Genomic DNA, 26,041 nt, shown 5'->3' on the forward strand with positions numbered 1-26,041 from the left:
ACATGCGTCGCCAGCCAAAGTCCCCGTTTGAGACTCCGCCTTCAGATGGCCTGACTTAGGTTTTAATCAATCACCAAGAAAAATGTGGATTTCAAATCTTCTCTTCTAATTGTATTCATTTGATTAGTCATGCATGGCAATTTTGTAACCTCCTAGGATTCAAATTCTTTATTTAGAGACCTTAAGCAGATATGAGATTAAAAATGCGATTAATTTGATCAATTAATTACAAATCCTTTTATTAATTCGATTAATTTTTTTAATGGTCAGACAGCACGACTTAAAACCCCTTCACGCCGACTGTGTTGTGTGTGAACCATACGAATAATCTGAAACGTAACTGTGACTCAAAATTATGATCAAACATTGTGGTCATGCAGACTCACCACAGGCTGGGTTTCCTATAACTGACCTTTTTCACTGAAGCCACTGTGCACGTCTTTGAAGGTTAAACACAGTTGTAACTAGAAAATGCACTTTGGGGAGAAAATACTATGGGAGTGCAGTGAGCAAGAAGAAAAATCACAAAAGCAATTCTGAAAAACAGTAGGAGCTGAAATAGACTGAGAATTAAAGCTGAATACTTTTAAATGGCGCACAAATGTGCAAAAAAAAAAAACCCCTGAAAAACTGCACACATCGCAAATCAGAGCTGATCCTTTGGATATTTGAACGTTTTCGTCGAACTGAAAACATAAAAGAAGATGAAAAATGAAGGATGGAATAAGCAAACGCTAAACACAGAGGACACATGTATTCTTATTTTTTTTCAAGTTATGTATGAATATTTCTACAAAACCTCAGTGAATGATTTATGGCCAATAAAAGTACATTGAATGCTGCGTGTCTGTTGGACACTGAAATGAAATGAAAGCCCTTCAACTCGGTTCATTTCGTAAACGAAGGACTTTTAATTAAAAAAAATTTAGATACTAAACTTTAGAAGTTCAAATTTCACAATTTTGTCCTCTGATGTATTTAGAAATATTTCAGGACGCGTTTTTACGACCAGAATGGTGGACGGCGTTGCAGCAGATTGACGCTGTCTGCCAGCGGATGTCTTCTGCCTGCAGTAGCCTGGCGGGTGTGTCTGCATGGAGGACCGAAGGCACAGGGTACCGCCCACCACCACAGCCCTGCTTTCACCAACTCTTCCGTTCTTGCCGCGGTTGAAGGGGTTGCTGACAGCCTGCGTTTCTCTCTCAAAGGTAAGGAAAGAAAGAAAAACATGGCTTTTGAAATAGTATCGTTTTCGCTATCAAAAAACAACAACAACAAAACAGTCGGAGCGCCAGAAATTGTACGAGTTTATACGAATTTACGGGTCTGTCGAGCTCAAAACCGCAAAGCAAAACTGGGTTTAATGTAAATAACGGGATCGATTCAATACTTTAATGGAGGTTCCGCTATGTTAACTTACTCACCCACGCTTGGATTGGTGAAAGACGACGTCATGCGTCAAGTCTTGCGGGACTCGGCGGGTTGGCTAACTAGCTACACCTCGGTCTGGAAGGGCTAACCCCTCCTGCGCTGCTCCGACCCACGGAGATTAAATTAGCCAGTATTCACGTTTTGTCCCTTAACTTTGGAAACCCCCATTTGAAAACGGAGTCTGAATGATTTACTTTGTTCTAGCGACGCACAGAACTTGATACGTTTTCTCCAAGATGCGGTTCTCTCAGATGAAGCGTTAACTTTGCTGTGGCTGTTGTAAGTCGACGTTAGGGTAGTTAGGGGGATGCCATACGAATAAAGTGAAAGAAAACGAAAATTCGACCGGGTTTTAACCGGTTTGTAACGCTTCCTCTCCGGAGGCTGCTCATGTACACAGACATTGCTCAAATTTTCCAGAAACAATTTCAAACTTTTTCAGGTAGTCCTGTGTCATAACAGGGATGACGTCACAGTCGCAGTTTAGTCATAACTTACTCACAATTTGGGAATACTTAGTGTGTTTTGGTGTGCCAGTTTATGCCCTCAGGCTGCGATGGCTGCAGTTGGAAATCCAGGTCCGAGGGTCAACGACTGTGTGACCAAAGTGGCCCTGAGCATTTCTTGTGAGAACCTGCTGGACATGGACGTCTTCTCCAAGTCTGACCCAATGTGTGTACTTCACATGAGCACCACCGGGAGCCACTGGGTTGAGGTCAGTGGGTCAGAACTTATTACCGCCGTGCCAAGTCGCAGGTCTGTGCTGTGCACACAAGTGAAAGTGCGCTGACTCATAACAAAGTCGCCCACTGAAGGAAACCCAGCTTTTAATGATCCAGTGTAGGGATGCACCAATCCCTCAGTTCATCATGGTGACACACTCTCACCTGCCTCCTGCCTCCTGCACTTGATTAGATGGGATTGTTTAGGAACCACTCAGCACCGATGTAAAGGAAGCCATGCTTTAACCAAAAAGGATTGTGCGCTCAAAAGTCAGTCCCTCCCGTTTATGGATGGTTTGATGAAGTTTTTTTTTAATGCACATAAAAACTGCAAGAGTTTCACAGGGAAAAGTTTTTGCTTTTATATCCCAAACAATTAAAGTGAGTGATGACCATACTGCTCATCTGAGCGCTCTTTAAGCCTTATAATGCCAAGTTGTTTCGAAAAATGTCACTGACACCCTGTTTTTAGCCCCAAAGCTACTGGAGCTACAGGCTGTGTGACAATGACATTAACCCACATACCTGCAGGATTTTGGGGATCCCTGGGGCTGCTTGGGAGGATGGAAGTAACGAGGGACGAGGGCTCGGCCACAACAGCAGAGACTGAAGGAGAAGAAGAGATTTAAACTGTATTCCCTTAGCTAATGTGAACTGCGTTCAGCAAACGGTTGTTCGGTATTTATTCCTCATGTCATGGACAGACTTGACCTTTTGTCATAATTTTGATCCGTTCACTGAAGTCACATCACAGCAAACGTTGGACACAAACAGTCATCCAGATTGAGTTCCTGGAAACGGCTGTGAAATTCACCAAGCTGATAAAGTTATGTTATTGACAGGACAGACAGTGTTGGGTATATTAACATATCTGGCACTTCAATAAGCACCCAACGCTTCCTTTTGTGATGTCTGAGGACCTTCACTCCTATGAAACTTGGCTATTCTTATATCCCTCTTGGCTGTGTGTTGAAGAAATCGTAGGCTGATAATACACTTTGCCTGTGGGAGTCAGTTGAGGTTTTGGACATCTCTGACCATCTTACTGTGAGCTAATATTACATTTCCTCTAAAATTTTGATTTTTTAAGAAGTGCTGCTTGGTTTACAATTAGGGTCAGCAATTATTATCATGTTGTTATCAGCGGATTTACCAGTTTGGTTGTTTCAATTGCATCGTAGCTGAATGAAGTGGATCGGTGCTTGTCTAATTCAGTGCAGTCACATTCACTTTCTCTTTGTATTTTCTTCTACTTACCATTCAAGCAAATCCTGCTGATTTTTTTTCCCCTTCATTTTATTAGCCACACAATTTTGAAGTGGATGAATTCATTTTGAGGGTTTTTTTTTTCTGTATCAAATGAGTGTCTGGCTGAATCTATGTCCATAAAACAGAATTCTGAAGCTTGTGTCTGTGTTAGGTTGGCAGGACGGAGACAATCCAGAACTGTCTCAGTCCCAAATTTTCCAAGACTTTTGTCATTGACTACTACTTTGAGATGGTACAGAAGATGAGGTTTGAAGTGTACGACATCGACAGCGAAATCGGCTCGCTGCAAGATGCCGACTTCCTGGGACAACTGGATTGTACTTTGGGGCAGGTTAGCACTCTTTGTCTCCCCTCAGTAGGCTATGCTCCACCTAAGCACTTATACATAACACTTCCTTCACAGTTACGCATGATAGCAGCGACCCATATCATTTTATTAAAGGTGTTGGGTTCAGAAAAATCTCTGGTGATCAAACATCTTCTGTTTTTGTGTCCAGATTGTGTCTGCTAGGAGACTAACCAAACCGCTGGTCCAGAAGGACAGCCGGCCTGCAGGAAAGGGAACCATGACTGTGAGTTGCCTGCATTTAAATTTGTGATTACATCTGGAGCATTTACTGATGTTTCACACAGCATCGCGCTGTTTCATGTTCTGTAGATACTCGCCGAAGAAAGAACAGACAGCAGGGTGGTGGAGTTTGAAGTCGCTGGAAGAAAACTGGATAAAAAGGTACCACGAGTAGCATTCCAGTGATATGAACTATTATTATGCTACAAATTCAGAACATTTATGGTGGTCTTTGTGTTTCCTGGACCGATCAGTGCGGTGACTCACTCACCATGGGTCAACAAATGTAGAAGGTCTGTCTCACTGTCAGTCCTGTTTGGGTGTTATTAGCACTGTAGATTTTTTACACAGCACTGCGACAATATGGTGTCTCACTGGAGACTAATTGGCAGTTGTATCTTTATCATTTTCCTTCATGTATTTGCAGGATTTTTTTGGCAAGTCTGACCCTTTCCTGGAATTCTACAGGGCCACAGAAACTGGATGGCAGATGGCTCACAGGACAGAGGTACAGATACACTTTCTGTGTACAATATTTGCTGGTACATGGGAAGAACAGTCAAAATTAAAGCTGCAAGCAGCGTTGTTAGGGCCTGAGCCCCCGCCTAACCGCGGCCGGATCGCCGGCCCGAATCCAACGGTGTAATCGGCAAATCCCTAGGCCTTGTAGTTTAGGAGATACGAGCCTCAGTTCGCTGCACAGTGCGAGTGCAGAGTTGAGAGCCGGCCATTTAGGAGCCCCTCCCTTCTCTGCTCGCTCTCTGCCATCTGTGTCAGAGTGGAGAGCAGAGGAGGATTTGGCAGTTTTACTGACAAACACAGTCATAACTCAGCATATGTTGGTCAAAAGTTGAAAGTAAAGACATCAGTGCGTAGAGTTTTTTCTCAGGAATTCAATGGTGTGCTTTTTGAAGGTGTGAGTCTTTTAGTTTAGAAGCTACAAGTGTTTGTTTGAGAGTATGTACATGAGGGCAGAGACCCTCCAATTGTGGTTTCCATGACTACAGTAAACAAATCTCTGCCATCTGCCTGAGTGGAGAGCAGCCGAAAAGTGTACATTTTTAGTGTGTGAAAAGCAAATAACTCTGCATATGTTGCTTGGAAGTGGAATATAAGACCATATTTTTGTCGAGATTTTTCTGAGGAATCGACTGGTGTGTTTTGTGAAGCTGTGAGAGTTTTAGTTTAGACCTGAGAAGCATTTGTTCGAGAGTTTGTACCATGAGAGGACACGGCCACCCCATTGACTTCCATTGTAAGCGTGACACGTGTCTCCCCGACTTTGACGGCTTTTAAAATCCAAACCGAGCGCGTAGTATATTAGCCTTTAAAGATTTTTGAAGAGCAGTGTTGGGAGAGTAATGTGTGAAAGTCTGGAAGCGGTGACATTTACGGTTTAGGAGGAGATAGATTTTGTTCGGGGAGGAGCAAAAGTCCTCATTTTGACAGTTTTGTCCAATTTGTGGACATTGTGTTGTAGATAGGTCAGAGGTCAGAGCGTATGAAATTTTCGTCTTGATGAGACGAGTGCAACGGTGTTGGTCCCATGTCTGTGGGACATTCGTGCAAGCAGTTATTGCGCTCCCAATTTTTTTTTAGTTTTTTGTCTCCCTAGGTGGCGCTATTGAGTTTTGGTGAAATTTTTTTTTAAAATATAAAATTTTTTGCCAGACCGGACGTGCGTGCCAAAATTCAGCGAATTTCATGCATGTTCAGGGGGTGTAATTAAGGGGTTTTTTGGCGGCGGAACCGGAAAGAATAATAATTAAAGCTGCAAGCAGCGTTGTTAGGGCCTGAGCCCCCGCCTAACCGCGGCCGGATCGCCGGCCCGAATCCAACGGTGTAATCGGCAAATCCCTAGGCCTTGTAGTTTAGGAGATACGAGCCTCAGCGCGCTGCACAGTGTGACTGCAGAGCTGAGAGCCGGCCCTTTAAGAGCCCCTCCCTTCTCTGCTCGCTCTCTGCCATCTGTGTCAGAGTGGAGAGCAGAGGAGGATTTGGCGGTTTAACTGTGAAACACAGTCATAACTCTGCATATGTGGGTCAAAAGTTGAAAGTAAAGACATCAGTGCGTAGAGTTTTTTCTCAGGAATTCAATGGTGTGTTTTCTGAAGGTGTGAGTGTTTTAGTTTAGAAGCTACAAGTGGTTGTTTGAGAGTATGTACATGAGGGCAGAGAAGCTCCAATTGTGGTTTCCATGACTACAGTAAACAAATCTCTGCCATCTGTGCCTGAGTCTAGAGTAGCTGAAAAGTGTACATTTTTAGTGTGTGAAAAGCAAATAACTCTGCATATGTTGCTTGGAAGTGGAATATAATACCATATTTTTGTAGAGATTTTTCTGAGGAATCGACTGATATGTTTTGTGAAGCTGTGAGAGTTTTAGTTTAGACGTGAGAAGCATTTGTTCGAGAGTTTGTACCATGAGAAGACACGGCCACCCCATTGACTTCCATTGTAAGCGTGAAACGTGTCTCCCCGACTTTGACGGCTTATAAAACGGAATCGGAGCGATTCATATAAAAACCTTTGAAGATTTGTGAAGAGCACAGTTGTGTGATTGAGGTGTGAAAGTTTGGAAGCGATACAATTAATGCCCGAGGACAAGATCGATTTTGTTTGGGGAGAAAAAAATTCCTTTTTTTGACAGTTTTGTCCAATTTGTGGACATTCTGTTGTAGATAGGTGAGAGGTCAGAGCATATGAAATTTTCGTCTTGATGAGACGAGTCCAATGGTGTTGGTCCCATGTCTGTGGGACATTCGTGCAAGAAGTTATAGCACTCCAATTGTTGTGATGTGGTTTTTTGGCTCCCTAGGTGGCGCTATACAGTTTTTGTAATTTTTTTTTTTAAAAGATCGAATTTTTTGCCGGACCGGACGTGCGTGCCAAATTTCATCGAATTTCATGCATGTTCAGGGGGTCAAATTAAGCGTCAAAGTGGCGGGAGAAGAAAGAAAGAATAATAATAATAATATTAAAACGCAGCAATTTCAGATATAATTCTGCCACCATTGTTTTCAATGGGAGACCTCACCCCCCTGTCCCCCCCCGGACCCCCCTGTGATGTTTTTAGAGGCCTGCGATGCTCCTAAGTGTGTGTTTTTACTGCTTTTAGCGCTGACTTCGTGTCTCTCTGACTTCGAAACATAATAGGGTCTTCGCCCAGAAGTACCTTCTGGCTCAGGCCCTAATTAAAGCTGCAAGCAGCGTTGTTAGGGCCTGAGCCCCCGCCTCACCGCGGCCGGATGCCGGCCCGAATCCAACGGTGTAATCGGCAAATCCCTAGGCCTTGTAGTTTAGGAGATACGAGCCTCAGTTCGCTGCACAGTGTGACTGCAGAGCTGAGAGCCGGCCCTTTAAGAGCCCCTCCCTTCTCTGCTCGCTCTCTGCCATCTGTGTCAGAGCTGAGAGCAGAGGAGGATTTGGCAGTTTTACTGTGAAACACAGTCATAACTCAACATATGTGGGTCAAAAGTGTAATGTAAAGACATCAGTGCGTAGAGTTTTTTCTCAGGAATTCAATGGTGTGCTTTTTGAAGGTGTGAGTGTTTTAGTTTAGAAGCTACAAGTGTTTGTTTGAGAGTATGTACATGAGGGCAGAGAAGCTCCAATTGTGGTTTCCATGACTACAGTAAACAAATCTCTGCCATCTGTGCCTGAGTGGAGAGCAGCTAAAAAATGCACATTTTTAGTGTGTGAAAAGCAAAATACTCCGCATATGTTGCTTGGAAGTGGAATATAATTCCATAATTTTGTAGAGATTTTTCTGAGGAATCCAGTGGTGTGTTTTGTGAAGCTGTGAGAGTTTTAGTTTAGACGTGAGAAGCATTTGTTTGAGAGTATGTACCATGAGAGGACACGGCCTCCCCATTGACTTCCATTGTAAGCGTGAAACGTGTCTCCCCGACTTTGACGGCTCATAAAATGGGAACCGATTAAGTTTTGAAAAAACCTTTAAAGATTTTTGAAGAGCAGAGTTGTGTGATTAATGTGTGAAAGTGTGGAAGCGATACCATTAACGGCCTAGGAGGAGATAGATTTTGTTTGGGGAGATCAAAAACTCCTCATTTTGACAGTTTTGTCCAATTTGTGGACTTTCTGTTGCAGATAGGTCAGAGGTCAGAGTGTACGAAATTTTCGTCTTGATGAGACGAGTCCAATGATGTTGGTCCCATGTCTGTCGGACATTCGTGCAAGCAGTTATAGCGCTCCAAATTTTTTGCGAGTTTTTTGACTCCCTAGGTGGCGCTATTGAGTTTTTGCGAATTTTTTTTTTTAAATATCAAATTTTTCGCCGGACCGGACGTGCGTGCCAAATTTCAGCGAATTTCATATATGTTCAGGGGGTCAAATTAAGGATTTAAGAGTTCGCGGAAGAAAGAAAGAATAATAATAATTAAAGCTGCAAGCAGCGTTGTTAGGGCCTGAGCCCCCGCGCGGCCTACGGCCGCGTCCTTGACACCGGCCCGAATCCAACGGTGTAATCGGCAAATCCCTAGGCCTTGTAGTTTCGGAGATACGAGCCTCAGTTCGCTGCACAGTGTGAGTGCAGAGCTGAGAGCCGGTCCTTTAAGAGCCCCTCCCTTCTCTGCTCGCTCTCTGCCATCTGTGTCAGAGCTGAGAGCAGAGGAGGATTTGACAGTTTAACTGTGAAACACAGTCATAACTCTGCATATGTGGGTCAAAAGTTGAAAGTAAAGACATCAGTGCGTAGAGTTTTTTCTCAGGAATTCAATGGTGTGTTTTCTGAAGGTGTGAGTGTTTTAGTTTAGAAGCTACAAGTGTTTGTTTGAGAGTATGTACATGAGGGCAGAGACCCTCCAATTGTGGTTTCCATGACTACAGTAAACAAATCTCTGCCATCTGTGCCTGAGTGGAGAGCAGCTGAAAAGTGTACATTTTTAGTGTGTGAAAAGCAAATAACTCTGCATATGTTGCTTGGAAGTGGGATATAATACAATATTTTTGTAGAGATTTTTCTGAGGAATCGACTGGTGTGTTTTGAGAAGCTGTGAGAGTTTTAGTTTCGACGTGAGAAGCATTTGTTCGAGAGTTTGTACCATGAGAGGACACGGCCACCCCATTGACTTCCATTTTAAGCGTGAAACGTGTCTCCCCGACTTTGACGGCTTATAAAATCCAAACCGAGCGCGTAGTATATTAGCCTTTAAAGATTTTTGAAGAGCAGTGTTGGGAGAGTAATGTGTGAAAGTCTGGAAGCGGTGCCATTTACGGTTTAGGAGGAGATAGATTTTGTTCGGGGAGTGAAAATTGTGTTTTTTTGGACAGTTTTGTCCAATTTGTGGACATTGTGTTGTAGATAGGTGAGAGGTCAGAGTGTATGAATTGTTCGTCTTGATGAGACGAGTTCAACGGTGTTGGTCCCATGTCTGTGGGACATTCGTGCAAGCGGTAACAGCGCTCCAAATGGTATTTTTTTTGTTTTTTTACTGCCTAGGTGGCGCTATAGAGTTTTTCCCAATTTTTTTTTTAGAATATCGAAATTTTCGCCAGACCGGACATGCGTGCCAAATTTCAGCGAATTTCATGCATGTGTAGTGGGTGAAATTATGTGATTTGTTGGCGGCGGAAAAAGAAAGAATAAGAAAAAAACTTAGCAATTTCAGATATAATTTTGCCACCATTGGTTTCAATGGGGGACCTCACCCCCTGTCCCCCCCCGGACCCTCCTGTGATGTTTTTAGAGGCCTGTCATCCTCCTAAGTGTGTGTTTTTACTGCTTTTAGCGCTGACTTCGTGTCTCTCTGACTTCGAAACATAATAGGGTCTTCGCCCAGAAGTACCTTCTGGCTCAGGCCCTAATTAAAGCTGCAAGCAGCGTTGTTAGGGCCTGAGCCCCCGCCTAACCGCGGCCGGATCGCCGGCCCGAATCCAACGGTGTAATCGGCAAATCCCTAGGACTTGTAGTTTAGGAGATACGAGCCTCAGTTCGCTGCACAGCGTGACTGCAGAGCTGAGAGCCGGCCCTTTAAGAGCCCCTCCCTTCTCTGCTCGCTCTCTGCCATCTGTGTCAGAGTGGAGAGCAGAGGAGGATTTGGCAGTTTAACTGTGAAACACAGTCATAACTCAGCATATGTGGGTCAAAAGTTGAAAGTAAAGACATCAGTGCGTAGAGTTTTTTGTCAGGAATTCAATGGTGTGTTTTCTGAAGGTGTGAGTGTTTTAGTTTAGAAGCTACAAGTGTTTGTTTGAGAGTATGTACATGAGGGCAGAGACCCTCCAATTGTGGTTTCCATGACTACAGTAAACAAATCTCTGCCATCTGTGCCTGAGTGGAGAGCAGCTGAAAAGTGTACATTTTTAGTGTGTGAAAATCAAATAACTCTGCATATGTTGCTTGGAAGTGGAATATAATACCATATTTTTGTAGAGATTTTTCTGAGGAATCCAGTGGTGTGTTTTGTGAAGCTGTGAGAGTTTTAGTTTAGACGTGAGAAGCATTTGTTTGAGAGTATGTACCATGAGAGGACACGGCCTCCCCATTGACTTCCATTGTAAGCGTGAAACGTGTCTCCCCAACTTTGACGGCTTATAAAATGGGAACCGATTAAGTTTTGAAAAAACCTTTAAAGATTTTTGAAGAGCAGAGTTGTGTGATTAATGTGTGAAAGTGTGGAAGCGATACCATTAACGGCCTAGGAGGAGATAGATTTTGTTTGGGGAGATCAAAAACTCCTCATTTTGACAGTTTTGTCCAATTTGTGGACTTTCTGTTGCAGATAGGTCAGAGGTCAGAGTGTACGAAATTTTCGTCTTGATGAGACGAGTCCAATGATGTTGGTCCCATGTCTGTCGGACATTCGTGCAAGCAGTTATAGCGCTCCAAATTTTTTGCGAGTTTTTTGACTCCCTAGGTGGCGCTATTGAGTTTTTGCAAATTTTTTTTTTTAAATATCGAATTTTTCGCCGGACCGGACGTGCGTGCCAAATTTCAGCGAATTTCATATATGTTCAGGGGGTCAAATTAAGGATTTAAGAGTTCGCGGAAGAAAGAAAGAATAATTAAAGCTGCAAGCAGCGTTGTTAGGGCCTGAGCCCCCGCCTAACCGCGGCCGGATCGCCGGCCCCAATCCAACGGTGTAATCGGCAAATCCCTAGGCCTTGTAGTTTAGGAGATACGAGCCTCAGTTCGCTGCACAGTGTGAGTGCAGAGCTGAGAGCCGGCCCTTTAAGAGCCCCTCCCTTCTCTGCTCGCTCTCTGCCATCTCTGTCAGAGTGGAGAGCAGAGGAGGATTTGGCAGTTTAACTGTGAAACACAGTCATAACTCAGCATATGTTGGTCAAAAGTGGAATGTAAAGACATCAGTGCGTAGAGTTTTTTCTCAGGAATTCAATGGTGTGCTTTTTGAACGTGTGGGTCTTTTAATTTAGAAGCTAGAAGTGTTTGTCTGATAGTATGTACCATGAGAGCAGAGATGCTCCCCTTTCTGTTTCCATGACAACAGATAACAAATCTCTACCATCTGTATTAGACTGAAGGGCAGAGGAGGATTCTGCCAGTTTTACTGTTAAAAACAGTCATTAACTCTCCATATGTTGGCCAATAGTAATATTTTAGACCATCTTTTCCAGTTGTGACTCCAAGTGCTGAGCTGACAGCATTGATCTGTCTGCCTGTCATCTTCTGTCCTACCTTTGTCTAAGTTTGATGTGCTTCTCCTAGTGAAGGTGTTGAATGACATCATCAATCCCAGGGTGATGGAGAAGTGCTCCTCCATCCATGTTGGTATCAAAGTGGTGAGAGTTGAAGTTGAGGAGGTAGAAGCTCCAGTTGGACCCAAAGTGTGACTGCAGATGTGACAGCTTCATATTGACCCTTGTGTTCATCATTGTCTGTGCTACCTGTTGGCTGTCACTTTACTGTGGTTCTTCCAGTTAAGTTGCTGAATATCATCAAGCATGAATGTGGCAAAATACAGCATTGAAAACAGGACATTTGACTGGATTAGAAAGTTCAACATTCATTGTCCATGTACACTGTTATTGTGACAATAAAAGACAGACATCAGCTGTGGTGAACATGTGAATTTATTAACTGATTAATTTGAACAAAAGGTCAATTAGAAACAGTCACTGCATGTGTAACAAAATGGAAATTATAAATCTGAAGTCAAACAAAAATGCTTTTAGAACATACAGTGAACATAATTAATGAAAGTAATTTAGAACTTAAATGAAATTTCTCCCTGTTGGGGTTCAATAAACCAACTATTTACAAGTTTAGTGAAAGAAACCCAACATTCCCACATGAGCAAGCACTTGGCGACGGTGGTGAGGAAAAACTCCCTTTTACAGGAAGAAACCTCAGGCAGAACCAGGCTCAAAGTGGGCGGCCACCTGCCTGGACCGGTTGGGGTTGAGAGGGAGAGGGAGAGAGATGGGGCTGGGGTGGAGAGGGGAGATAGACTTGGGGGTGAGGGGCGGGGGCAGTGGGAGAAGAGGAGAGAGATACAGAGAGAGAGAGAGACAAAGAGGGAGGGGGCTGAGAGGAGAGACAACAGGCAAAAATATACATGCATGATACATTGATAAAACATTCATAAGAGACCAACAGCAATAATGTGACAGACAGTGACTCACAACAACTATAAATAACAAACTACAACTATAAATAACAACAACGTGCTGTGACCCATGATTGTCACGCAGCACCAGTGGAACCATGATTCGTGGAGCTAAACTACCAAGTCATAGTCACTACAAAGCTGCAGTAAGTGCAGTGCGTGACAGTGGAATAAGTTAATAATAAATACATGAATAAATACCTTAAAAACCGTGCATGTCAAGACATGCACAGAATAAATAGCCAAAGTTAAAAAGGTTAAAAAAGTTAAAAGATTAAAAAGGGCACAGAGAGGCGGAGTGGGACTTTCTACACTAACAAATGCCAACAGTCATGCCAGGCTTCCTATCAACAACAGGTCCGAGTCAACTTGTCCTACCAGCACACACAGAGCCAACTGAGCTGACATGAGGCTAGTATTTGACCTGGGACAGCCATGTAGCTTTGACACTCAGTCATCCTGGTGGTCAGAATCGCCCTGGAAATCCTCAAAGTCATCCAAGCTAAACAAACTGGCGAGGTCATCTAACTCCCCCTGATCATCTGAAACAGAAAACCTACACAGGATCCCTTCGTGATCGCTGAAGTAGGCTGGCCAGACTGCACATTCCACGTCGTACTGTGACGTTTTGACGTAAACGTGGTCAATTAGCGTCCCCTTTTCTGTGGTCTCTTGTGTCACGTGTTGGGTGAACCCTTTTTCTTCCATAAATTTACAAATTGATGACCCTTTCAAAATATTCTCGTTAAAGTCTCCCATGACTACAACAGTGTTACTTGTCGGAGTTAACCAGTCAAGCAACCTCCCCACATTGCCTTTGAACAGCAAATTTGGATACGCTGGTGGACGGTAAATGACGGCCAGGGAAATGCTCAATTTTTTGTGCAGGCACACCAAGCACTCCAGATTGAAATCGGGTACCTGCAGAATGTCGACATCCGAATGGGCTAAACTATACAGGCCGACGCCACCGCGTTCTAACTGCTGGAATTTGGAGAATGTGGGGTCAGCGGCGCTGTAACACAGAGACCGAGGACGACTGTGGAAATCGTAGCCAGAAATTTGCACACAGTCCAATGAGGACTGTGCAGTGAGCCATGTTTCTGTGACAGCAATGCAGTTAAGCTGCAAATGCTGCGTGCAGGACACCAAGTCTAGCAGGTGGCGACTTAAACTTTGTACGTTCATCAAATACACCGCGAACTGTGTATTTGATGAAGGCTGCTCAATCAAAAATGGAGGCATGCTAGCCATGGCCTCCTTAATGGTGTCCTTGCAGTAAATGGCCTTTTCTTCAAAGTCTTTGATGATCAGTCCCGACAAGGCCCTAACACGACTGAGAGCTACATACGCCTGCCCAGGTGCAAATACCTTCTTTAAACACACAACAGCCTGGTCTACAGTCAACCCCTGCACTTTGTGGACTGTACAAGCCCACGCTAGCCTGAGGGGAAACTGCACCCGCACACAACCGCGCTTCCTGGTCTTCTCCCTGTCTGGTTCAATAGCAGTAGAATGCCTGTATTCTACTGCTGCGTGTGGACGCTCTGTCCTCCTCTGTCTGCCAATGTTGTCGTCATCGAACTTGACGTAAATTCTCAGAGGAAATGTGGGGTCGGGGCCAAATTCAATGTAGCTGACAGTGCCACACGCGCCATTGACCAGACCGTCCTGGACGTCGACGTTACGACAGAGCATAACCCTGGCGTTTTTGGCCAAACACAATTTAGATTCCAAACACGTGCCCTGCCCCTTGCTAATGATTCCAGGTTCCAATTTGCCGGTTTTGCGGTTCGGCGTAAAGTCTTTAGCGTCAATCTCAACATAATCTGGGCACGTGCGGAACAACTGGTTCAAATTAAATTCTTCCACTTGCACATTTGTGGTGAAAATATGCAAGGCCGAGCTATCTTCCCCTGTCTCTCGCGATTTCAAAATTTGGACGTCGCCGTCTAACATGGGGGTTTTCTTTGAACGCACCCGAAGCCTGTTCAACATCTCAGCAAAGGAGCTGTCCTTCTGTCTGACGACAGTAGTCAGCTCCACCACGCTAAAGTGGCACCACAGGTCCACACCAACCTGACCAGCGTACAGCGGCTTCCCTTTAACGGGAGGCAACTGGTAGAAGTCACCGACGGCTATGATGCTAACATTACCGAATGGGGAAAAGTCACCGGTCTGTTTTAACTGCCTCAACCTGCCGTGAACGTATGCCAACAGATTGTGATCAACCATGCTAATCTCATCAATGATGACAATTTGGAGGTCTCTAAATGTGGCCCTTAGAGAGTTCAGTTTGTCTTCTCCCAAGGGTGTGTAGGGCAAGCTGGAGTGTGTGCCAATACTCAGCGAGTGATGAATTGTTGCTGCATTTAAAGTGTATGCAGCTATGCCCGTGGAGGCCATTAACAGAACCGAAATGCTATCTGGTTGATGACAAAGTGTTGCCAGCAGTCTCCCGGCCTCGTACTGAATGGCCCTGATTAAGTGACTTTTCCCCGTCCCTGCACCGCCTGTCAAAAACACATGCAGAGGCTCTGGGTTCTTACCCATGGCCTTCTGCAGACACCACTGTCTAACTTTGTTGAAGACAGCCATTTGCGTCTCGTTCAGAGACCTAACTAAGGCCAAGCCGTCACTTCTGGGCAAAATGCTCCTGTTCCTCTCCAAAAACACATCTGTTTTTGGTTTGGCAGCCGCCAAATCGGGAACATTTTGTAAGGCGTCGGCCAAATGCTCATCAGCATTTTCGCCTTGCCGTTGCTCTTTCATCTCCTCTAAACACTCGATGCGTTCCGCTTCCAGCTCAGGACAGAGCTCCCCCCAAACATCCTCATCCACCTGACCTTGCTGAGCAATCTCCTCAGCGTGATCCAACTCAGGACAATCGACCTCAAACCTGGCCCTGTTCTCATCGACGACGCTTTGAACCGGCTTCAACGAACCGTCCCTAAACCTAACCTCTCCATCCTTATAGAACTGACTGAACAGATGAAACCCCTCAGGTTTCAGATCTGCGTCAATTCTGTAATGGAGATACATCTGAAGCAGACTCTGATAGTGTGCTTCCTCCTGTTTTTCTAGGTCGAAGCGCATGTAGCGCACAACAGCGAACTGAGACCGCGTTCTCCTCAAGATGAAGCCAAGTCCATTCTTCAGTTGAATCATGTTCTTGGGCTTTTCATTATTGCTGAGAAGACGATACTCAGACGCAAACGTAGCCATACACATGTCTTCAAACACCTGGTCATCTGGCCTGCTCCTATACCTATCTACGATATTTGGCATCCACATATCCTCTGACCTCATGTCACCACAAGCGGCTTTCTGCCTCAACACACTGAGGGGTAAACTCATCCTAACTACATTTGCCCCTGTTGGCACAAAAACAACCTTCCTGGAACACTCCCTGAGATGCATGTTCGTTAGCCTGTACACCGACTCCTGGGCACAAACGTCCCTGTTGTGCAAATACACACTTCCTAATTTTTTCAAAGCCTCTCTAGCAGAGAGATTTGATTGTTTGGATGCTTCTTTTTGTGCGTTGGCCAATAAAAGCCCAATTTCTCTCTCGGCTTTGGTTATATACGAAATGATATAAATGATTACTGCATAGGCATCGGTGACAAAGCTAATGTCCATGTTAGCATTCCAGCACTTCAACAATTTCTTATTATACTGGTTCACCCAGACGTCCTTTACCCCTCTTTTATAGACTACCCTAGTCTTTGTGTGCAGGCGCTTATAAGCCAGCTCAAAAATGTCCTGATTAATGCCCAGAGTCTGGAACAAGTGGTCCACGCTAGCGTAGGCCACTTCTCCTGCGTCCGCTTTTTTAACAGCCTTCTTCACGGCTTTCAAAATGGCGTGTGCCGTCTCCTTATTAATGGGATTCGTGTCTTGGAAACAATTACAGACCGGCACGCTTGTTGACTGAGGATTCTCTCTTGCCTTCGGATCACAGGTACAGGTTTTAATTTCCGTTTTACAAACAAAAGTTCGTGCCGAAACAACTTTTGGGAAATGGAAGCGACACGTTCCGTGTTTCAGACAGGATTTGGTGTGTCGCCTGGAGTGGGCTTGAACCGATGCCACGATAGCCGATAACGTGTCATCGTCAGGGTTTAAGTCGCAGGTGACATATTGGTCAATAAATGCCACCACTTCCTCATCTGTGTTCTTATCAATTTGGGGAGCCCCCTCAATCCAAAACAGACAGTGGACATGAGGGGAGCCGCGCTGCTGAAATTCTACCCTATAAAAGTAATCTGTGATTTTGCCAATCGGTTGTGAAGGAGACTTGAGAACCTCATTCAAAAAGCAATGCCACCTGTAATCAAACATCCTCGCGGCTGTCACGGGGTTCCTACGCAACAGCTCGCACCTGTCTGCCCACTCCAAATCCTCTACCGTCTGCGTTCTGCCCTCCTGCTTCAGGATACTGGTCAGGAGATTCTGCCAGCGCAGATCAGCAGACGAAAACGAACAGAACCACGTCGGAATCCCCAACTGACGGACGCATGCTAACAGGTCCTTCTGAACCGACTGCCAAAAGGCAGGCGTTCCTCGAATGGGCTTCAGAAATCTGAAGCCCTCGTCGACCTGCAACATCTGCTTCAAAGTGTCCTCGTTCATCAGCATCGCTGCTCTAACCTTCTGGGACTTGTGACCTGCCCTACCCTTACGCCCTGCCACGGAAACTTTAGAGGACACTTGCTCAGCCTCAGACATGTACTGACTGAAGAAAATGTACTCAACGTTGCCGGAATAGCGGCCATCCGCATGCATAATCCGGTTGTTGAAGTACCGCGTCAGAGTCAACGCTTGCGAGCGCCCGTCGTGAAATGTTTTCCTACCCAGAGGAAACAAGACGGGGAAACACTTGGCCTCGTTCGTGTGGTCAGAAAGCAGCCTAACTGGACTATTCCCTTCCGCAGGCGCCACGTTGATTATGTCCTCGAAATACTGGTCTAATGCTTCCTGACCAATATCAACAGGCATAAGACAAGTGTCCTGAAACATGCAGTGCTGCTGTCTGTCATGCAACAGTTCATCTTGAATTATTTCTGTTGAATCATCTATCACGTCGTCTTGACCACCTGACGGAGCTGTCACCGCACCCTCTGAAATGACCTGCTTCTGCTCACAAGACTCTGCCCCATCTACGACAGCTCCGTCCTCACCGTCAGACTGAACCTCCTCAGTCTCGCCATCGTCCTGGCGACAAAAGTCATTGACCCAATCCTCATTGAAGTCAATGTCCTTGTAGAAAGGATTATTCCTTTTCAAAAAGTGCAGCGCCTGTCTTACTCGTGTACTCTCGACAAACTGATACCGATAATGCCCTTTGTAGGTCAACTTGCGTTTAAGTTTGACCTGCATCATGGACCCTTCCACGCTAGTCCTAGGCAACACATTGGTTGTCTGCACGACATTAGCCGGAACGCATGTTACCGGCCCATGTACTCCGTTCTGCCCCCCTTTTGGCAATGCCAACAATTTCATGAACGGAATATGCAGCGCAATCAAGTGTTGCTCCAAGCTATTCAAGCATCCCAGTTCCGGCGGAATGGGATCCGGTGTCAGGTTGTTGACCCAACACTCAGCTGGAATCTGCCCTTTGGAAATTTTACTGTGACACGTATGGCAGATCCAAAGTTGACCCCTACAAGCTGCCAACCCACAAGGCACAACACAATCACTACCACACCTATGCAAATACGTGTCACTAATGCATCGGTTAGCAACGGCAACTCTAGCAGAATTTCCAGCATACATTTCATAGCTACAACCCAGCACCTGAGTTCTGAACAACAACCGATGACAGACACAACAGATGAACTCAGGGCCGTCTCTAACCTTATCCAAAAAGCGTTCCATGACAAAGGTGAAATCTTGACACCTTACAGCTGTGCTTTTTCTACTTAATTGAACATTAGTAAGAACTTGCTGTTTAAATTTGGAGCTTTCGTGATACTTTCTTTTCACAACTTCCTTATTTTTGGCTCTGACTTTCATTCTATGTTTGATATTTAATTGATACTTAATGAATTGTGTGTGTTTAAGTTTTTGTCTAAGCACATTGCTGTGTCTATACTTGTCAATACTCCTGGCTCTAACTTGCTTTCTATGATGTGTATTATGTTTGTATTTTGCCACACTTTTTGATTTGAGACCTTGTTTGTACTGTAGGTTTTGTCTATATTTCAGCATACTTTTAACTTTACTCATTTCTTTAACTCTTTGTCTATGCTGGGGGTTGTGCTGGTATTGTGTTAAACTCCTTGCTTTACTCTTTGCCTTCACATGCTGCTTATGTTCCAATTGTGTGTGATATTTAATGTGACTAAAGAATTTCATCCTTTCCCTATACAGAACATTTTTGGAATAAGTTGTTCTGTAAAATTTGGTATTTTGCTTTGCCAGCAACGTATTCAACTTTTCCTGTGTTCTTTTCTTTACTGTCAAATATTTAGATCTGGGATAAGAAGTATTAACTTTCATCTGAGTTTTGTCTTGCACAACCTTATCAGTGTCAAGTCCCTTGTCAAAAACTACAAATGGAAAGCTACATCTTATTGATTCAGTATCACCAACATCCTGCTTCCTAGTCCTCAAGGTGTAAGTGCCAACATCCACAAATTTACAATAACCGTAACAGGTCTGTAGTCCAGGCTTAGACACACAGACCACATTCTCAAAATGCCTATCCAGGATGTTTTGTAAATAAATGCACTGAGAGTGCAAAAGGTCACCAGCACTGCTATACTTAATCCAACGTCCATCCACAAATGTACAAACACTAAATCCTAAGAAATCTGCTGTGACCTGTATTTCCACCTCTGTGGCCCAAGTGTTAACATATTTCATCCTGGACTGCTGGAGGTACTGTGACACAGACGAATACTGTGTTCTCAAAAGAGACACATATTTTTGAGCATTTCTCTCCAGCTCTACACAAACAGCAGATCTAATCTTGCGATGGTGCTTCTGAGAGCCACTCACTGCCTGAGAGATGGCTCTGAAGAAGCAGTTCCCATCAGCAACGATCCTCTCATTCTTACATGGAGGACCGATCAATCCAACTTCTGTGGAGAGTAGAGGATTGACCTTGTCAAAGTTAACATGTAACTTTTGACATAAAGATTTACAAGTATCTACACCAAGAGGACAAAACATCAGCGCACCATTTGTGGCAACGCCAATAATTTCTATGTCTGCACTACGTGTATTCTCATGACGTGTCTTTAATTTCTTTGACACATGGATGTCAGGAGAAATGTTGCGGTCCATGCCATGACTACAGTGTGGTTCTTCCTGTACTGCAGTGCTGCCATCATGGGATGAAGTCTGGTCAGCAATGTTAAACATTGGCAGACTTTCACCTACAGTAAGAACATGGTCAGATATGTGTACAGAGTCATCATGTACTGTTTGCCTAGTGACAGTAGGCTGTGTTGATTTACTACACTCAATGGAACGCCTGTCTTGAGACACACCAGATGGAACTGGATTTACATCCAGACACACAACAACACCACAGAGTTCAAAAAGTTTTTGGTTTGAACTGAGACTCTCAGCCAAACAGCAGATGTAGTGATGGAGGTCATCAAGACATGCAAAATGCAGAACCACACTGGTACCATGGCAATGTGACAAGCCACTATAATTACGTGAGTGACTGTCGACAACAGCAAACTGTCCATCCTGATGGATGATCGAAGTGGTGTTACCACACAGTGTCATAAGACATGTGCTGTACTCACTGAAGATCCTGGCCAGTCCATCACGCAGACTGATAAAGACACCAAAGTCAACCAGCTCCCCTTCAGTCACACCAACTTCCCCTAACAGTACATCCCCAAAATGGAAACTGCATATCTGTCCATCAACTTCCAAGTGCTGTGGCAGATCAGGAACAGATAGCAGGTTTGAGGGATGTGTAAAAGAGCCACTGTCACGCAGGAAGGTGTATAACTGATCTCCTTCAAATAGGACGTGATCTACATCACACGTTTTCCATGAGAACACATTGCTCAAAGTGTGTTTGGCTAAGCTGACCAAAGCAATAGCCATACACTGCAGTCCTCCATACTTAAACTGCTCATGTCCCTGGTGAAATGAGCCCTTCACAAGCTTAAGTACCTTAATGCCTCTGCTATTAGGAGCCACCATTGCCACATCATTGCCATTGGAATCTGCTTTAGCTGCTCTTACATCATGCAAGGAAAACATTGAAAAGTCAGACTTAGCTTTGCTGGGCGTGTGCGTCGTCTGGGTTGGCTCCTTGACAGGCGACTCCGTCAGCAAGGCCGGGCAAGCTGCGGCAACCTCCCTCCTCCGACCCTCTGGCACCACGGCAGCAGTCAGTGGCACCGCAGAGTCCTCCACGCACGCCTTGGCTGCCACCTCCACCTGATAAAAAGATGAAAAGAGAATGTTAAATGTGAATGAAGTAGGAGAGGAAATGTTGGTGATTTGAATGAGCCACAAGGAGTAAACTGTATGTAATTAAATCAAGGCGAACCTGCTGCGCTGCTGGACGGGGCTTGGAGGCGGACACGGTCAGACGGGAAGGTGGTGTTGCCAGCACCTAAAGAAAGAAAAGGAGTGCAAGTACAAAATAAGTGGATTTACATGTATAAAGTTAAAATGCAGGTCTAAGGTATAGTGCAGTTATTGGAAGAGAAGATCAAATTACCAACCTGTCGCTTTCCTCCTTTGCGCTTTGAGGCAACACGTTGGCGCTGGCGCTTCCCGTGCCCAGGGGAAGGCTGAAGGAAGGAGAGAATTTTTGTTTACAAAATCTGATATGAATGTAGGCTTGAAAGAAGTACATGTAATGGGTGGTATAGTTACCTGGCCAGCTGGTGGCGCAGCAGTGCAGCCAGAGCCAGAAGAAGGTGAAACCTTCTCCATGGCATCCAGCATGTCACTGCTGAACCACACCGGGTTGGAGGGGATGGCAGACCGTCGGGCCGGAGGTGTACCAGTCTTTCAAATAGAAAGCAAAGAGGGGAAGGAGGATATATATTAGATGTTGCTTATGACAAAAAGCGTAAGGAAATGTGCATTTGGATAACGTAGTAGTGAAATACATTACCGCGCATGCCCGTCCAACGAGGGTCCACTCCCGGGGGTCACGACGACGAGGCACAGGAACGTGTCCCGTCACGATCACCCTGGGAGACACCCTCACACGTGGCGATGTGCGGGGTGACACGGTGGGCTGTGGTGGAGGGGGGGCGAGCTGACGGACCGCGGCGTTCCACAGCAGGTCCACCACAACCGGCATGCCATCGGAGTCGCTGAGATGCACCTGAAAGACAGGAAAACAAAGCAGACTTTAATGGCGTAGGGTCATGTAGCATGGGAGAAGAGGGCAGTTAAAGAATGTGACATATGTAAACGAAGACAAAAAGCTGTACTTACACCGTCGTGGCACCACAGCTCCAACCGATGGACTGGGAGGTGCTCCGCCATAGACACGTATGGGATACCTGACAGATGTGGAAAGCAGAAATACCTATTATAATGGTGTACTGTACATTAAATAGAAGTATGCAATTGATTGGACAAGAAGATGTGTAAAAGTTTAACATACCCATGCGCGCTGTGACACGGCGGTATTCCTGACGTAGCAGGTCCTGCAAGGCCGGATCGATAGTTAAGCGTGGAGGGAAATCCATCACTAACACCTTGAAGGGCGAAATGAAAAAAATGTTAAGTGTGAATGTAAATAATGACATAAGTAACAAGTGTGACTGTGTAGGAGGAAAGACATAATAGTAACAGTATATGACAAAGAGAAGCTCACCGTCGGCCAGAGGCTGCTGACTGTGGTCAGGAGAGCACGGAAGTCCAACGACGCCTCACCAACAGTCCTGCTGGCTGTGAGGTTGTTGCTGGGGGCCCCCACGCACACCAAGTCCGGGGTCCAGGGGAGGGTAGCATGCATGACCTCGGTCCTGAGGTCAGAGGCGGCTCCACCTGGAACGGATAAGAAGCCAAAAGTGAGAGAACCCTGCGGCATACTCACGAACCCGTCGACGATGGCGCGCAGGTGGGAGTCTCCGAGGACGAACACCATCTGTCACAAAAGCAAATTTTTAGAACACACACCAAGCATGAGTGCATAGATGCATGCAATGATGTAGAATGAGAAAGATCAGTACCTTCTGGCCGGGGGACTGTGCAGGAGTGACCAACTTCACGGAGTGGTTGGTGTAGAGTGAAGTTGGCCATCTCCGCACGCGATGGCGGCGTCCGGTACCGCGCCCTTTTAGGATGGAGACAATGTTAGAATGTGAGGCAATGGCAGACATGGTTTTTGTAGCACATGTTAGAGTAGCAGGAGTGTGGTATTTCAAAAAGTGTTGATACATACGAGCAACAAACTCGGGGACAGGCGGCCCAGGGGTCCAAGGCTCCCGCTGCGCCATCCTCCGCTTGGCCGCCTGGGCAAGCCGGTGGGACTTGGAACGGGGCATCTACTAAAGACAAATAGTGAAAGTAAGCATTCACAGACAAAGTGTACAAGTATAGAATGGTAGTTGTACTCACAAACGGGAGGGCCGTGATTGTCAGAAGTGGGTGAATTAAAGAAGTGCAACTTACCTTGGTTGTGGGAGATGAGCAATCAGTAAAATAGAGTGTGAGTGAGTGAGTGAGTGAGTGTATGAGTGTGTGTGTGTGTGTGAGTTTGCAACCAAATGCAAAAGTGGTGAATTAGACAAAAGATATGTGTTATACTAAATTAAGTAACTGTGTATGTGTGTATTTTTCAAAGTAGAGATTTCCTGAAGAACAGTTGTAGATGTAGCACAAAGCAGCAGAGCAGCAAGGGACAAGTCAAGATCTGTAAAGTAAACATCAGGGTGTTTTTACAATATAATAATAGCACCAATGCAATGAATAATATTGTGACATATACTAATAGGTAATAAAAATAGAAATAAGATGTAGATATAAAAAAGATGTGCAATATAACATGTATGCACACATACATGTAGACACATACATGCAATGTTACAGATATGTTTTTACTAAGATAAAAATACACAAAACCATACAGATGTAGATAGATTATCTAAAATGGCCGACGACGAGGTTGCGGCCCAGTCGCGTGGATGCGAAATGGCCGACGACGAGCTAGCGGCCCAGTGGCGGTGATGCGAAATGGCCGACGACGAGCTAGCGGCCCAGTGGCGGTGATGCGAAATGGCCGACCACGAGCTAGCGGCCCAGTGGCGGTGATGCGAAATGGCCGACCACGAGCTAGCGGCCCAGAGGCGGTGATGCGAAATGGCCGACGACGAGCTAGCGGCGGTGATGCGAAATGGCCGACAACGACGAGCTAGCGGCCCGGTAGCGGTGATGCGAAATGGCCGACCACGAGCTAGCGGCCCAGTGGCGGTGATGCGAAATGGCCGACCACGAGCTAGCGGCCCAGAGGCGGTGATGCGAAATGGCCGACGACGAGCTAGCGGCGGTGATGCGAAATGGCCGACAACGACGAGCTAGCGGCCCGGTAGCGGTGATGCGAAATGGCCGACGACGACGAGCTAGCGGCCGAGTATTGGTGATGCTAAATGGCCGACAAGGAGCTAGCGGCTTTGTCGCATCAAGCGGGCGGAGTGCGGAGTTTAGGGTTGTAAGTGCACAATAACATTACTGCATAGACGGAGCACATGTAAGTAGGGGAAATACATATTGATGAACCAAATGAAAAGACTGAATTAAGGGCAGCATGGCTGAAGCTAACAGTATGTCATGCAAATCGGGAAAAAGCACTTACCTCCAGTCGCGAGAGCAAGAGAAAATGGTGACCGCAGCCTTCAGCTTTTATGAGCTCGTATGAGGAGACGTCACGGAGTGCATTGCAGCACAGCAAGTGATTGGCAGAGAGGTGGCATGATGACACGTCATGAGTTGCATCGTAGCACAGCAACTGATTGGCAGAGAGCTGTCAGATCTGACCATAGAGGAGAGAGCTGAGACTTCACAGAGCCTTGTTGCTAGGGTTTGAGAGCCCCTCCCTTCTCTGCTCTCTCTCTGCCGTCTGTGTCAGAGTGGAGAGCAGAGGAGGATTTGGCAGTTTTACTGTGAAAAACAGTCACAAATTACCATATGTTGTTCAAAAGTGGAATGTAAGACCATATTGTCATAGAGTTTTTTGTCCGGAATTCAATGGTGTGCTTTATGAAGGTGTGGGGGTTGTATTTTAGATGTTGTAATCGTTTTTTTGAGAGTATGTACCGTGAGGGAAGATATGCTCCGCTTTCGGTTTCCATGACAACTGACGGCAAATGTGTACTGTGTGTTAGTGTGGATAGCAGAGCAGGATTTGGACGTTTGTAGTGTGTGAAAAGCAAGTAACTCTGCACATGTTTCTTAAAAGTGCAATGTAATACCATAATTAGATGGATATTTTTCCGAAGAAGCGCGATTTGAACTTTGTGAGTTGTGATGTCTGTGTTTGAGAGCATGGAGTTGATAAAGATGTAGGTTCTCCCTGTCCAATCACGGGCGACAGCTGTTGCTGCAGCTGCACCTCCCCCGCTGCTCTCCCTTATCTGTGCGAGAGTGTAGAGGTAAAGAGTGGGGGTTTCCATGACAACCGTAAACAAATCTCTGCCATCTGTGTTAGAGTGGACAGCAGCTGAAAATTGGATATTTTTAGTGTGTGAAAATAAAATATCTCTGCATATGTTTCTTCAAAGTGCAATGTCATAACATATTTTTGTAGGAATTTTTTTCAGGAATCCAGTGGTGTGTTTTGTGAAGCTGTGTGAGTTTCAGTGTAGACGTGACAAGCATTTGTTCGAGAGTATGAACCATGAGAGGACACGGCCTCCCCATTGACTTCCATTGTAACGTAAAACGTGTCTCCCCGACTTAGACGGCTTATAAAATGGAACCGAGTGAGTTTTATAAAAACCTTTAAAGATTTTAGAAGAGCAGAGTTGGGAGAGTAATGTGTGAAAGTTTGGAAGCGATACCATTAACGTTAAGGAGGAGATAGATTTTGTTCGGGGAGTAGAAAAGTCCTGATTTTGACAGTTTTGTCCAATTTGTGGACATTGTGTTGTAGATAGGTTAGTGGTCAGAGTGTATGAAATGTTTGTCTTGATGAGATGAGTGCAACGGTGTTGGTCACATGTCTGTGTGACATTCGTGCAAGCAGTTACAGCGCGCCAAATGTTTAATTTTTGTTTTGGCTCTCTAGGTGGCGCTGTCGACTTTCTCCCATATTTTTTGTCAGAATATCAAACTTTTCGCCAGACCGGACATGCGTGCCAAATGTCATCGAATTTCATGCATGTCTAAGGGGGTGTAATGATGCGATGTATTGGCTTTGGCCTTCTATCTGACTTTGGGAAAAGTGGAATGTAAGACCACATTTTGGTAGTTTTTTGTCAGGAATTCAATGGTGTGCTTTATGAAGGTGTGAGGGTTGTATT

At 45.3% G+C, this 26,041-nt stretch overlaps 2 protein-coding genes and 1 long non-coding RNA gene across 4 annotated transcripts in view; 1 reads left to right on the forward strand and 2 right to left on the reverse strand.

Annotated features, from left to right (window-relative positions):
* Positions 1-887: 887 nt before the first annotated feature.
* On the reverse strand, positions 888-1,892 carry LOC147241856 (uncharacterized). Its single transcript, XR_015111048.1, has 2 exons — positions 1,425-1,892; positions 888-1,201 (listed from the first exon to the last, which is right to left on the reverse strand). It is a non-coding gene; the product is annotated as an uncharacterized LOC147241856 (long non-coding RNA).
* LOC147241857 (copine-3-like) overlaps positions 1,042-26,041 on the forward strand; it is a 58,530-nt gene continuing 33,530 nt past the window's right edge. Inside the window, exons 1-6 of one of the 2 annotated variants that reach the window (XM_086192093.1) lie at positions 1,042-1,208; positions 1,969-2,146; positions 3,574-3,753; positions 3,920-3,994; positions 4,081-4,152; positions 4,418-4,498. In XM_086192093.1, coding sequence (XP_086048219.1) covers positions 1,988-2,146; positions 3,574-3,753; positions 3,920-3,994; positions 4,081-4,152; positions 4,418-4,498 — 567 coding nt within the window. In that variant the 5' untranslated portion in view covers positions 1,042-1,208; positions 1,969-1,987. The remainder of the gene's footprint in view (positions 1,209-1,968; positions 2,147-3,573; positions 3,754-3,919; positions 3,995-4,080; positions 4,153-4,417; positions 4,499-26,041) is intronic. The other variant, XM_086192092.1, reaches the window with a different exon arrangement.
* On the reverse strand, positions 12,032-24,545 carry LOC147241858 (uncharacterized). Its single transcript, XM_086192091.1, has 11 exons — positions 24,376-24,545; positions 22,966-23,436; positions 22,754-22,857; positions 22,396-22,668; positions 22,183-22,276; positions 22,011-22,078; positions 21,682-21,897; positions 21,438-21,572; positions 21,284-21,352; positions 21,106-21,171; positions 12,032-20,993 (listed from the first exon to the last, which is right to left on the reverse strand). Exons 2-11 carry the CDS (start codon positions 23,066-23,068, stop codon positions 13,029-13,031), a joined length of 9,093 nt encoding a protein of 3,030 aa, XP_086048217.1. The 5' UTR covers positions 23,069-23,436; positions 24,376-24,545; the 3' UTR covers positions 12,032-13,028.

The sequence above is a fragment of the Aulostomus chinensis genome, chromosome 21, assembly GCF_037954235.1.
Source record: "Aulostomus chinensis isolate RoL2024-O1b breed Wild chromosome 21, RoL_Achi_v1.0, whole genome shotgun sequence".
Classification (NCBI taxonomy): Eukaryota; Metazoa; Chordata; class Actinopteri; order Syngnathiformes; family Aulostomidae; genus Aulostomus; species Aulostomus chinensis.